A 13,932-nucleotide genomic window follows, 5' to 3' on the forward strand; every position below is an offset into this window, starting at 1 on the left:
TTACTCTCTTTTTTGTTCTGTTCACCTATTCTGCTTAAAAAAATTCATTTCCTATCTTTTGTAAAGATGCTTTTATATATGTTTTGATCTGTCGTAAAATGTATCTAACACAATAAAATATTATAATATATAGATTGTGTAATAAATCAACTTCGTTATAACTGTATTCAACCAGCTAACTATAGCGCGTTTATTCCGTTGTCTATCGCATTAGAACATAAGACTAAAAAATATTGCAGTTAATCATGTTTTACAGGCTACCCACATGTACGCATTGCGTACCTATTTTTCCGAACTGTTGAAACTTAAATACAAAAATAATGTTTGGAATATTGGAGAAAGTTACACCACTGATCGAGCAGCAGCCCAATTTGTCAATGTCATAGTCTCATAGGAGAAGTAACCAGAGAGTCTAGAAGCTGATTTAGCAAAAAGCATGTTATCACTCCATTTTGTGTGACGGCAGCACTGATGTTAGCACGACTGAACAGGAAATAGTGTATGTTTTATTCCTTGAAGATGGAACACCTGTCATCAAATTTGCAGGTGTTGAATCGACTACAGCTGATGATGAAAGATTATTACGTGCAGTTGAGAGTGCTTTCAGTCCACTTGGTATTTCTTGCTTTCCTGACAGCCTTGATGATCTCGACGTGGACGGAGCAAGTGTTAAAATAGGCATACACGTTGGCTTCGTGCAAAAGTTAATGAAACTGCACCTTGGCTTGTTTTGGTTCACTGCTTTAATCATTGTATTGGACTTGCGTTGAAAGATGTTTTTGATGCATCAGCATTTTCAAAAATTGATCAGATGCTCCAAGTACTTTATGCGCTTTACAATGCCAGTCGAAAATGCTATAGTGAACTAAAGCAATTAGCAGAAGCTTGGCAAACATCTGTTCTAAAACCAACAAAAGCAACTGGCACTCAGTAGATAGAACACAAAGTCAACGCAATGAAAATAGCTTTAGAAAATTATGGGGCGTTTCTTAGTCACATTGAATCACTTTCTCAAACCAATTCGAATCCAACCAAGCGAGCAGAATTAAAAGGATATCTGAACAAATGGAAAGATAGTGATAATGCAAAGACTCAGGTGTGTATATTAAATGTATATGTGATGTTGCTACTCTGAGTGACCAACCGGGCAAGCTGAAAAATTAGCTTGACCACGGTGGGAATCAAACCCGCAACCTTTGGTTTGCTAGTCCAATGCTCTTCCAACTGAGCTACAAGGTCGAGTGGTTGATATTTCGGAACTGAGTCTAGTCCCTTCCATATTTGTGTGCCCTAAATATCAACCACTCGAACCGTCTTGACCTTGTAACTCAGTTGGAAGAGCATTGGACTAGCAAACCAAAGGTTGCGGGCTCGATTCCCACCGTGGCAAGCTAATATTTCAGCTTGCCCGGTTGGTGACTCAGAGTAGCAACATCACATATACATTCAAAATGGAAAGATGCTACATTTCCAATTTACCTGGCAATCTATTTGGATATCCTTTCTCCCATATGTCGCTTAAAGTGCCTATATCACTCATAGGATCTTTATGCATTTGAAAAGAGCATAAAAAGTTAGTTAATATATTAAAAAAATTTTTTTCATTTAGTGCAATAATTTCGAAGATACAAGCCTCTAAACTACCTGCAGTTCCTGAGTGCCAACCTCCTGGGTTTAAACACGGCTATTCAATTTGAAACTATCCATTGTTCACAGGAGCCTGGGACTCAGGAACTGCAGGTAGTTTAAAGGCTAGTATTAGAGTTTTTTAGATATTGATCACTTATCTAGATATTTATCATAAAATACAAATTGCTAGGATGGCCGAGTTGGTAAAGGCGTTAGACTTAAGATCTAATGTGCGTTGCACTTTGTGGGTTCGATTCCTACTCCTAGCACTATGCTTTTTGTATGTTTGCAGTCATTAAGTTCTGGTAAAATTATAGTTTAAACGATATTAATTTTTAAGCAAGCGATATCATTCGAATAACTGTACCTTGTTTAAGACGAATTGACCTGGGCAGCTATGATATAAACCTCTCATGATCGGAAACCATGCTCTCGTGGTTGTCAACCAAATTGCCAACATTAATTCGTACAACTTGAATATTTCCTTCAGCTGATTTTCTCAAACGAGTAGGTGTTAGGCGGAATTAAAAATTGCACGCTGTAGGACAATAAAAGAAGCCATTAAGTGGCCAAGTTCCAGCGGCACGTCCCTAATTGAGCATTAATTAACTAAATGACTGAACCCATTGTCAGTTAATTACCTTGTCCAAACACGTTTATGCATACATTACTGGTAATAGGTTTTAATGACTATACGAACCTGAACATGTTCGCCCCTCTAAACAAAGGGTAGCTTGCACATAAATATCGTACATCGAACAGAATTTGCCCGAGAAAACACAGCAATGGAGTGCTTACATGGAGTGCCTGCTACCGCAATCTCAACCAAGAAAGAAAAGTTTTGGGTTTGTAACAAGAACAACCCTAAATGTTGTGAATTCTTTTGCCCCGAACAAGATCGTTCGCTCTTTGATACGGCTATGATGATGTGGAGGGCGAATGGTGCGATTCATTCGCTGTGTGATACTCACCAAAGACCGACCAAGATGAAAGTTGTGAAGGATCTAAGTAAACGTAACTTTGGGAGACCGTTCTTTGTTTGCTGCGATCGTAAAAATTCGTGTAACTTTTGGCAATGGGGTGATAGATTACAGCTCCCAGAACCGAAGTGCCAGCACGGGTTAAACTGTTGTGCGGAAAGTTAAAAAGGAGGGAGAAAATCAAGGCCGTCTGTTCTTCTGCTGCCCAAACGACAGAGAAAAATCTTGTGGCTTCTTCGAATGGAAAATCGTACCAGAGAATCCTTTTAACCAAGATCACGTTCCTCACATTTAGAGAGTTGGTCTATTGCAGAGTAATCCAGCCCTGTACACGTATATGGTATCCGAAACAGGCCTTACCTTTTCTAGCGCACGGAAAAATCCTCACGACGCATATGCTGAATACATGGGAGAATTGCCGATGACAACGAAGGCACAAACAGACTGTTACTAAGTAATCCTGAACATAACATTTAATAGACTGCATAACATAATGCATAGTGTAGAGTGAAACTATGTGTGTATATAGATAAACGTTTTTCCTTAATTTCGCAGCCGTCTGTACATATTTAAAGTTCAATAAATGTATTGCATAAATATCACGCTGCTTGCTTGTCTGTATTCATTTGGATCTTGGTCGTGCACAATGAATGGTTTCGACGTGATTGTTGACGAGCTGCAACAAAATCATGTTCAAATCGATAAAGAAACTTTAAAGTTTCATGTAGACACTATGCTTTTAAACCATGGGGATATGTTGCGTATACTTAAACTGCAAAAGTGAGAAATGTATACGGCGCAATGTTAGGTATTGTATTCTATCTTTCGGGAATATAAGCGTTTCAAAAGCACAACCAAGCAAAAAGTGGGCGATTGTTTTAACATTTTCATGTACGTTATTAGCTTTATATATCAGTTTGTAAACCTCAGGACATTCACTTCCCTGAAACCTTTGTGGCGAGAGGATGACTTGCTGTGGTAAAGCGCTCCCTGAAATCTCAATCAGAAATTTCTTTCGCAAAATATGTTGCATTTCCGCCTGTTGCGAGGGCAGTATTGTAATTCAGGCTTCTGACGTTGATGGCCGAAAAGTATCTGAGCAACCTATATTACAGCCCAGAAAGTCCAGCAAGTTTTGGCGGCGTAGACGCCCTTTATCGTGCTGTTAGAAACGATGGCAAGTATCAAATATCACGGAATAAAATACAAGCATGGTTGAGAACTCAAGATACGTACACTCTTCACAAGCCAGTTCGATTTCGTTTCAAGCGCAATCGTGTTATAGTAGCAGCTATGGACGAAGAGTGGGAGGCAGATTTAGTTATTATAAACTCCTTAGCAAAGTACAATAATAACTACAAGTACATTTTAACCGTGATAGATGTACTTAGCAAGTATGCGTGGGTTGAACCGATAAAAACAAAGACGGGTGAAAATTTGGTCAGTGCGTTTGCGAAAGTTCTTAAGAAGCATCGCAAACCCAAAACGTTTCACTCAGATAAAGGAACGGAGTTTACCAACCGAAAATTTCAAACATTTTTAAAAAAACAAGGTATTCGGTTCTTCACAACGCAAAATGAAATGAAAGCATGAATCGTAGAGAGATTCAATCGTACACTTAAGGGAAAAATGTGGAAGTACTTTACAGCAAATAACACATTAAAGTACGTGGACGTTCTCCAGAAATTGGTTAAGTCCTATAATTACTCGAGGCATCGCAGTATTGGCATGAGACCAGTAGACGTGAACGAGACTAACGAAAGCGCTGTACGGCAAAAACTTTACAGCGAACCTATTCGATTTAAGTTTGATGTTGGCGATCAGGTTCGGATCAGCAAGGCAAGAAGAACATTCAAGAAAGGTTATCTGATTTTTATAGAGTGAAACAAATACTTAGATCACGTATACCTAATAAACGTAAGGAATATTATGTAAAATGGCAAGGGTACCCGGAGAAGTTTAATTCATGGGTGCCAGCAGAAAGTGTAAAAGATATATAAATAAAATATCATTGAACCCTACATCATTTGTGTCCAAGTATTCATCATGACAACACAGTTTTATCTCACCCTGCCGAGTAATAGTTCTATGAGGTATTTTCCAAATAATACCATTGCAAATTTTCGCGTAAAATTAGCTGAAATGATCGTTCTACTCGGGCAGTGGGAGGTCGCGCTGGCCGGACTTCATTACCCACACACATGGAGTGCACTAAGACAGGGAGTGCAACAGTCATTTATTTATCATGTGGACAAGCATGAAACTGGTTTGTTAAAAGACACACATTTTGCAACCGTCACAGACCTTGTTAGAGCGATGAATGCATCCCTGAATAAGGAAGGTCAAACAAAAATAAAATTCGCTTATAATCGTAACACTCGCAAAAAGTAAGCGTTGATGTTAAACACGGCGCTTGGGTGTGGATGACTGGTGACATAGCTGCGACGCTGGGGTTTGGCGAAGACATCGTGATCAAAAAGAAAATTTTCTTCAATGTATATCTATACAAACATTGTAGATGCGCAGTTTGTAGGCGATGTTAAAGTTCCACTTTTAAGAATTGTTAATATCGAAGGCGACTACGGAAAGACCGTGTTCACGCCAGTTTTCGGAATTTACAATACGTTCCTGTAAAAGAACTCTTTTGAAACGGTTGAAGTCAATATAAAGAACGACCGCAACGAAAATGTCTCATTTGAGTCGATCGTGACACTTCACTTTAGACAAAAGCGATCATAGTACTTTATTTGAAGATGTGGGGAAGACTAGTTGTTGATCAAAACTACTAAAAGAACATATTTAAATAATCAACGAGGTGGTAATATTGCGGGATTTCATGGCGCCCGTATGCAGAGGGGTTATGGTATTGGTGGAATTTTCAAGAGCATTGCGAGGTTTGCTATTCCGCTTTTCAAGCAAGGGGCAAAAGCGGCGGGTAAAAGACAGAAGTAGGTCAGGATGTACTTTAAGGAAAGAATATTTCGAAGTCAATAAAAGCCCGTGGGAAACAAGCTGTCACTAATGTCGCCGATAAAGCTGTCAAGAAATTGATGACTGGTAGTGGACCGAAAAAAGGTTTAAAAAGATCAGCACAAGCTAAACCTATCATTTCTTCTCGAGCCAAGAAGCAGAAAACATCTCTTGATAACTATAAACCAAAGTGGAGTGGCTCAGGTCGTTGAAACAATTCATAAAGACTCTTGTATGTGCTCCAAATCTGAACTTGAATTATTTTCTGTACCACCGACGCAAGTAGAAATGGAAAAGGGATTTTGGGAGGATATTGATCCTGTCACAAGCATAACAGCCTCTGACACAATTGAATTCCTTTGCGCAGCAAACTCCGGAGTTTATATCGATTTAGCAAACAGTTACCTACACGTGAAAGCAAAGATTACTATGCCAGACGGTGCAAATGTTGCTCAAGATGTCCAGGTCGGTCCTGTGAACCTATGGATGCATGCACTGTTCTCACAAGTAGAAGTGTTCCTAAACAACAAATTGGTAACGCCGTCCAGTACGGCTTATCCTTACCGAGCTTATATGGAAACTATCCTGAACTTTAGCAAGGATGCCAAGGATTCTCATCTCACCTTTGCTTTATTTTACAAAGATAGTGCGGGAAAAATGGACAATGTAAACCCGCTAGCTCGTCAAGCAGATGTGAATACAGGTCTAAAAGAACGTCATACACATACTCGTGGGAGTAGATCTGTTGCTATGGAAGGGAGACTACATTCGGATCTATTCGCACAAGAGGGCTATATTCTTGGGGCTGTTCCAATAAAGATTAAACTGGTTAGATCACAAAAACCATTTTGTCTAGTCTCATCTGCTGAGGACCCAGGTTTCAAAGTAGTTATTGAAGAATGTGTATTTCGTGTGCGACGCGTCAACGTATCGCCAAGTGTAATAATAAACCATTCCCATGCCCTACAGCATACGACAGCCAAATATCCGATCAATCGCGTCGAATGTATAGTTGTCACTGCCCCCCGAGGAAACATGTTGGGAAATCAACCCAATATATTTCAAGGTATTCTACCAAATCGTGTCGTTATTGGTATGGTCGATGCAGATGCGTTCAATGGTAGTTATGCAAAGAATCCGTTCAACTTCAAGAACTACGACATCACAAATTTTGGGCTGAATGTAAACGGTGAAAACCTACCTGGAAAACCATTTCAACTAAAATTTGCGAGTGCAAGAGGAAGTAACTACATTTCAGCGTTCCAAACACTGTACGCTGGGACACATAAAATGTTTGAAAATCAGGGCAATGGTATAACTTGTGAAGAATATGCAGACGGTTTTACACTATTTGTGTTCGATCTCACTCCAGACCTGTGCCTTGGTGATCATGCACAACCAACTAGAAACGGAAATGTCTCGATCGAATGTCAGTTTGGAACGGCCTTGGAAGCGGCTATAAATATTGTGGTGCTTGGTGAATTTCAAAGTCTTATCGAAATTGACGCGAACAGGAACATGCTGTGTGACTTCACTAACTGAACATGAATACGCTGCAGATTTTGAATATATTAAGAAGTGACTCGTTTACAAAGACTGTATTTACAGACGTTTTACCATCAGATCGTTTACCTGGGCTAGTAAGAAAAAGACCAAAAGGTTTTGTAGTCAACACTGATCCGAGTAACAAACCCTGAAGTCACTGGTGTGCCGTGTTTGTCTCGGAAGATGGGAGAGGAGAGTTTTGGGACTCGTACGCGAAAGCGCCAGGATTCTACAGTCAACACTTTACACGGTTTTTGGAGAAACATTGCACTACATTTAGTTGGAACGCGAGGGTTTTGCAAGCACCCAACTCGTACGTGTGTGGACAGTATACGTTATTTTTTGCTTTGCATCGCTGTAGGCATATTCCAATGTCAACCATTGCAAACATGTTTACGGAGAGCAAAGAATGGAACGACATGCTTGTACGTGACTTTATACGAAAGTGGTGTGAATAAATACAAATAATGTTAGTTTAAAAATACATTTACTGTAAAAAACATATATATTTACAAAGAAATAAATTATTTTAACCATTTATATGGACTACTGTTTATGACTTTACGCTGTTTTTTTCGTTTTTGCTGCATCGGGGTAAGATGTGGTTTGGGTAAGGGCTGGGCGACATGATCAAAAAGTCCTTTAGGTTTATATTCGCGAACAAGTCCTAAGCGATTTTCGTTTCTGATAACGCCTTCGGGTACATTTAAATGTCCCAACGCCTTCGAAAATAACTCCCAACCTTGTGGATTAAAGTTTTTCCTCTGACGCAATGAATCGTTGACCAAATCGACGATATTTGTTCCGGGTACTGATCTTCCTTTGAACATCATTTGACCTTGCTCATTCCATCCAACGACATCTTTGTTTGCTTTAAGTTTCTTCACCAACTGACGTGCTCTAGATTTCATTGTAGCTGGAACACTATCCAGTATGTCTGATTCAATCTCGTCATCATCCTTTATCTCTGGCATTTTTTCTTCTTTATTTTCAATCACAGAAGGTTCGACGTTAGTCACTCTAATAGGTTTACTCATACGTTTGTCGTAAAAATTTAAGTATCGCTGTAGGGACTGATCGTACAATTTTGCCCTCTCATCAACGGGCATGTCTTGGGGTTGAAGTAGCTCTTGCATCGCGTTGTCAATTTCACCTACTTGTGCTGTGCGGTCAAAGCTGGTACGAAAGGTTTCTTTCGTTGTTCAGCCATATGTTCGGGTACAAGGACCAATCTTTTGACGTGTTCCATTTATAGAAAGTTAGCTAACTGTCCCCGGAAGGAAGCCCTCCCCTTTCTGGACAAGACGTGCTCTTCTTTTTGCAATAGGATTTCGTTTGTCAGCCACAAACTTTATATGTTTGGAGTGCGGTGCAATTTTTTTCGCTGTTTTTGGTTTCAGTTTAATTGTATCAAACCAGACGTTCAAAAGACACTGTCTTATAGCTTCCAATAGATCGTCTTCGGTTGGTTTTCAAATAGCTTTTCTCAGTTTGGGTTTACACTTGGCTAATACTTTCAGAAGTTCTGAGTTCCTTTTCATGCAGGCAGACATGGTCAAACGAGCCAAATCTACAAGCAAATCCTATGTTTATACTCTTGGTTGATAGACATAATGAGTATCTTGTGGAAAGATACCGGATAGTAATCGAATTTCATCAGGACACGTCGGTGTCAAATCAACAAATAAATATGAATACAGTAGGCTTCTTTCGTTGCTAATTGAAAAGCTTGTTGAAAGAATTTAGTTTGACTGGGATATATCTGTTTGGGTAAGTGTATAATTTGACTAGCATCGCGGACGTTTTTAGTCAGACACAAATAACTTGCATTTAAGGAAATTGTTCGGTGTTCTTTTCCATGTTGAAACAAATTTTGCACGATATAAATTACGCTCAAATTGCCATGGTGCGATTTTTTCGTAAATAATTTTGAAATTATTCCGTCCTTCTCACCCATCATATGGTCAATGATATATAAATTGCGTGTTTCAGGATTAATACAATCTAGTATATCGTCAGGTATGCCTTGTATAAATTTTATTCTAGGCACTAAATTTTGAATTTCTCCAAATGTTTCCTGATATTCGGAATAAAAATAAACGATGTTTTCTGGAGGTTTGTCTATAATGACATCTGCATAACTCAAAAGTTTTTTCACAAAAGTAGTTTTGCCTGACTTGGTACTACCAGAGACCAAGAGGCCGAATGGATGTGTTAACTGTATAGATTACATCATGAAAATGATCGCACGTGTGTTTCGATCAGCTTATTTATTATCAGTAAGACTGTTTCCATGTCAGTTGGCATTTTCTTAGCACGTACGAGATAGGATTGTCTTTGATGACTCGTGAGTTTGTGAACATTAGCTAGATGATTGGAGAGTTTTACTAATCCTTTTCTTCCACAAATGGGACAGATCTTTCGGGTCCGAGGCATATTATTAAATGAGACCTTGTATAATATACAGCCACTGTTATACGTAAGTCCCTTTGGGGAATAAATTAGTCCCCCCTAGTGTCCTTGGTGCAGAGGAATGTCCCCATTAAAATAGCATGCTTCCCTAATGTCCCTCCGGGGACTTTTTTATTCCCTAAACGTCCCTGAAGATTCAACACACACAAGCACACATAGGCACACACACAGGTTCTTTGTTTTCAAATGATGCATTATTATACAAAACCTAAAAACCATATGGTAAAGTATCAAAACTATTCACAATCCTACGCTTAGTATATACCATTCTATATTTTTTGCTTTCACTTTTCGTTTTTATCGCTTTGTCCCTCTTGTCTCTTATAATCTTATACGCAATGTCGATGGTGATTCCATCATCGTTTTTATTACTTATAGTGTTCAAGATCAAATCACACAAGACACTGTGATTAACAAATTGCTTCGTTCTGTAGTTCAATGTTATCCCGCGTACTTTGCAAACTGTTTTCCCCTTGTTCGTCTCGTAACTGTAGTTCTTGGGACCACCGGACGCAAACGTGATAATATGAGCTCCATCTAATTCATCAGTCAGGTCACCGAGGTATGAGCCAGTCGGTGGCTCCCATTCACCATCTCTCGACGCATAGATCACGGAGTCCGTGTCGAAATACAAGACACGGCGATCCAGCTGCTCCAGGACGCTGTAGAGTTTCAGGCGAGCATGGGCTGTGGTGAAGGCCGCTATAACTACATTCGTATTTCCGTCAGCCTCCACGAACTCTTCGACATTTTCATAACGTGCTTCGATCAGCTCGTCATTGATGAAATTAACGTCGGTGACGTTGATTTTGTCACTAGATGAAAGGTCGAAGTATTCAGCAGGATCCGAAATTATTTTAACCTGACCCATGTTAGGACGTTGTGCAAACTTTCCTGAAACGAGAAAATGAAAAAGTGCTCTCAAAACGTATGTTACCTACCCATGAAATAGGGTATTGCATTAGCAGTAACAGTATAGTGTGCCTACCCCAAAAGGAGTTAAGCATAAGCTTTGCCAACGATCTTAGGCCTGGATTCTTGACGATCTGTCTAGGATCCAACTGTATTCCCTCCTTTGCCGCGTAATCAGCAATGTACTGTGATTTCTTTTCGTTTGTATCGCACCCCGCTGGAAAACCACTTGCCTGAAAAGGAAAATAATAGCTAAGAAATTGTTAACAAGACAGGAAATATAGCCTCTCTCTCTACCTACCTCTTGTTTGATTTTGAGGAACGTATCGATGTAATCTTTGAAGAGGCCATTTCTATGTTCAGGGAAATGCCAAACTTCGTCTATCTTCAGGACTCGGTAACCCTTCCCGTGGGCCTTTTCCAGCTCCAGACTCACCCATGTGCCATGTATAGCTCTCTCTCTATCAACGTGTTTGCAGGGTTCTTGTTGCACGGAATCAGCACAGGTACGGCAGAGGGGAAACATTAACTTGCCCTGAGTACGATAGGGCAAGACCGGGTGATAAAGCCCTCGAGGTGGTAGCACAGAACATTTTATTAGACCAAAGTAACTTTCAATCGGTCCAAAATTATCAGTGATTATTTCTGGGTGTCTGATCGGATATTCCCCATATTTGTTACACCTAGAAATTACTTAATAAGGTTAGTAAGCAATACAAGTTATTGCTGCTTTTTTTTTTGCTGGTGCGATTAAGACAACAACAACAACAACATACTCACCGGGGGTAGAGACTGCAAAAGTCCACATAACGAATCTTTTCATCATCTCTGACGTCGTGGTAAAGACGTGTGGCATTGGTGCGCCCACCGAAATAAGCCTGTCGTGGCTCTAGAGGTTCAGAGATTTCAAATTCGTCGAAAAATGTCTTCATCTCCGAATCCATGGAAAGCTCACGTTTGATGTCGCAGGTTCATATCTCTATAACGTTATAGCCATTCTCTTGAAGGTACTGGGTTTTCTCTAACGTCCTCTGTCGTAAGTCGTGCATAGAAATGTAGTTTACTGGATTCACAGTATCCATGGTATAGCACTGGTCGCACCCGTGCCAGAAACAGCCATGAATCTCCCACACCGTATTGCTTTCTTTGTTAAATCCGTAGACAAGATACTCACCGATACGTTTCTCTCCGTGGTTACGAGCATGACGGATGCAAATATTGTCCCGTTGGGATACCCATTCCAGCATTTTCATCGCAATCACAGAGTGTTTATTCTCTGGCTTGTAACCACATGGAGGAATGATCGCGATTGTGTCCTTCTCGAGAAAGTTTTTCCGGAAGACAAGATTGCAGGCAGAAGCGATGGTCAGACAGGATGCGAAGGGGTCAACTTCAGTAATTTGGTGGAACAGTTCGCGAAACTCGAGGCAGCAACGGCTAAGAATGTCCAAATCAGACTGACAGTACCGAAGAATTTCAGCACGAAAATCAAACTCGTACTGGCGTTCCACACGGTCTTTGTACCATGCGAAGAATTTCTCGCTGTCGCCGGAGCTCATACCGTTCGGGTCGTAATACTTGACATCTGGCATTGGCCCCACATAATCTTGATTTTCCGCTCGGTTAAAAAAATGATGGAAATATCCTTTTTCCAATTCAGTGAGACCAAACGTTTTCGGGAAGTCGGCTAGTTTAATTGGGATAAAACATAACGAGTCTATGAATTTGATGTTCAGTTCCGAAACTGTGCGAGAGAGGATTTTTGCGCCACGAGGGATTAGTTTGGGAGTGATGCCTTGACTGTAGAGGTATTGAAGGAGGAAATAACCATTGTATGCCTAAAAATTATGCGCTATAGAGGTAGTTTTTGCGTGCTGTGACTGGAATAGCCATTCGCAGAACTCATTATTTGTATTCGGACCAGAAAACACAGTTTCATCACCGTTTTCGTTTTGAACGACACAGAGGTTCGGGATGTGTTTGCCGTCATCCTGTAAACACTCGAAGTCGAAGAACATGAGATTGGACTCATGTTCTGCAACATTGTCCTGCACCTCTACGTTATCGTCCAGGAGGTCGTTTCGTCGTTGTTGTTGTTGTCCGGGTTGTCGGGTCTCCACAGGTTGAAGGAAGCATTGGTGCCCTTCTGCTTTTACGTATTTCTTGCAGGTAGAACACCTCACCTTACCACAATGAGGCTAGCATGAGTTACGACACGATCACATGTCTGGCACTTTACAAGGGAGCGACATATGGATTTGGCGGGCCGCCATCATCTTTATGACGGTTGTAGCATTCCTGGCTTTTGTAATAGCGATTGCAATCGTTACAATGAACCCATTCTACGATAGGACATCCCTGCGTATGACACAAAATGCAGAGGTTGCCACAAGGGTGATCGGTGATCTTCTCATAGCCTTTCTTGCATTTATGGCAATATTGCTTTCGTGCAAGAAAGGCAGGCATACTGGTTATGACATCGAAGTGGTTATCATGGTGATAGAGGTACAGGTGTTTCTCAGCTTTGGAGCCGGAGTATATAAGTGCATTCAGGTGTTCTTTGGACACCACGTAGAGTTGGTATCCAGGAAAAGCCTCCTTGAACTTTTTAATTTCTGGGATTCCGCAAGGCTCGAGGGGAACACCAGCAGATTCGTGGAGCCGATGAGCAAGACGGGTTTGCATAGGTCTTTGATTATGGGCAATATGTTTGTATTGTGGGTCTTGATCATATTTTGCTTTCGCCACGACAATAGCACGAGCACAACACATATCGTCCTTGTTTTTGATTTGGACGATGCATCCTTTCTTGGCCAAATAGGCCTCGAGCTTAATTACATCGCGACGTTTTCGACCGGAGCCTTGGGGCATTTCTACGTGAACGACATTCACATTGAGGGAATCGTCCAGGGTGAATTGATCATTTGATTGAACAACTTTTTCCACTGCGGTCAGGAAACGTTCTGGGGTTAGATTATCTCGAGGGAGGAAAGGTAGGGAAATGGGCCTATCAAGTTGGGTTGAATGCATAATGAAGCGAATCTGATCGTGGGGAGCCATGCCATCAGTAATGCGGTCAAACAAACTACGAAATGCACAGTGCAATGCGCGTATAACATTCGATATACCATGCACATCCAAGGGATTAAACTGAATCGTATAATCAACGCCTGCAAATATTAAATGCAGTACATATGGCTTAGCTTTTATAATTATATGGACCCCTACCAATTATCTCCAAGTGGACTGACACCTGGGCCCTAACTCTATAAGGATGTAAGGGTTTGATATTTATTCTATAAGCTATACTGTATCATGCACAAGCATCATACAAGAATAAAAAAACATTGTTGATCACATGATTAAACATTAACATCTGATTGCGGGTTAACTAGCCGCGGTGTAGATACCTAAGCAAATGGAT

General features: G+C 40.6%; 1 protein-coding gene and 2 non-coding genes across 3 annotated transcripts; 2 read left to right on the forward strand and 1 right to left on the reverse strand.

Annotated features, from left to right (window-relative positions):
* Window positions 1-1,166: 1,166 nt before the first annotated feature.
* Trnaa-agc lies at window positions 1,167-1,239 on the reverse strand. The gene has a single exon. It is a non-coding gene; the product is annotated as a tRNA-Ala (tRNA).
* A 575-nt stretch (window positions 1,240-1,814) lies between these two features.
* Trnal-uaa lies at window positions 1,815-1,898 on the forward strand. Its single transcript has one exon. It is a non-coding gene; the product is annotated as a tRNA-Leu (tRNA).
* Window positions 1,899-5,867: 3,969 nt separating this feature from the next.
* On the forward strand, window positions 5,868-7,121 carry LOC114531173 (uncharacterized protein F54H12.2-like). Its single transcript, XM_028552829.1, has 2 exons — window positions 5,868-6,044; window positions 6,549-7,121. The coding sequence occupies exons 1-2, from the start codon at window positions 5,868-5,870 to the stop codon at window positions 7,119-7,121; spliced, it is 750 nt and encodes a 249-aa protein (XP_028408630.1).
* Window positions 7,122-13,932: the final 6,811 nt, after the last annotated feature.

The sequence above is a fragment of the Dendronephthya gigantea genome, unplaced genomic scaffold, assembly GCF_004324835.1.
Source record: "Dendronephthya gigantea isolate DGI-Jeju-01 unplaced genomic scaffold, DenGig_1.0 000069F, whole genome shotgun sequence".
Taxonomy (NCBI): domain Eukaryota; kingdom Metazoa; phylum Cnidaria; class Anthozoa; order Malacalcyonacea; family Nephtheidae; genus Dendronephthya; species Dendronephthya gigantea.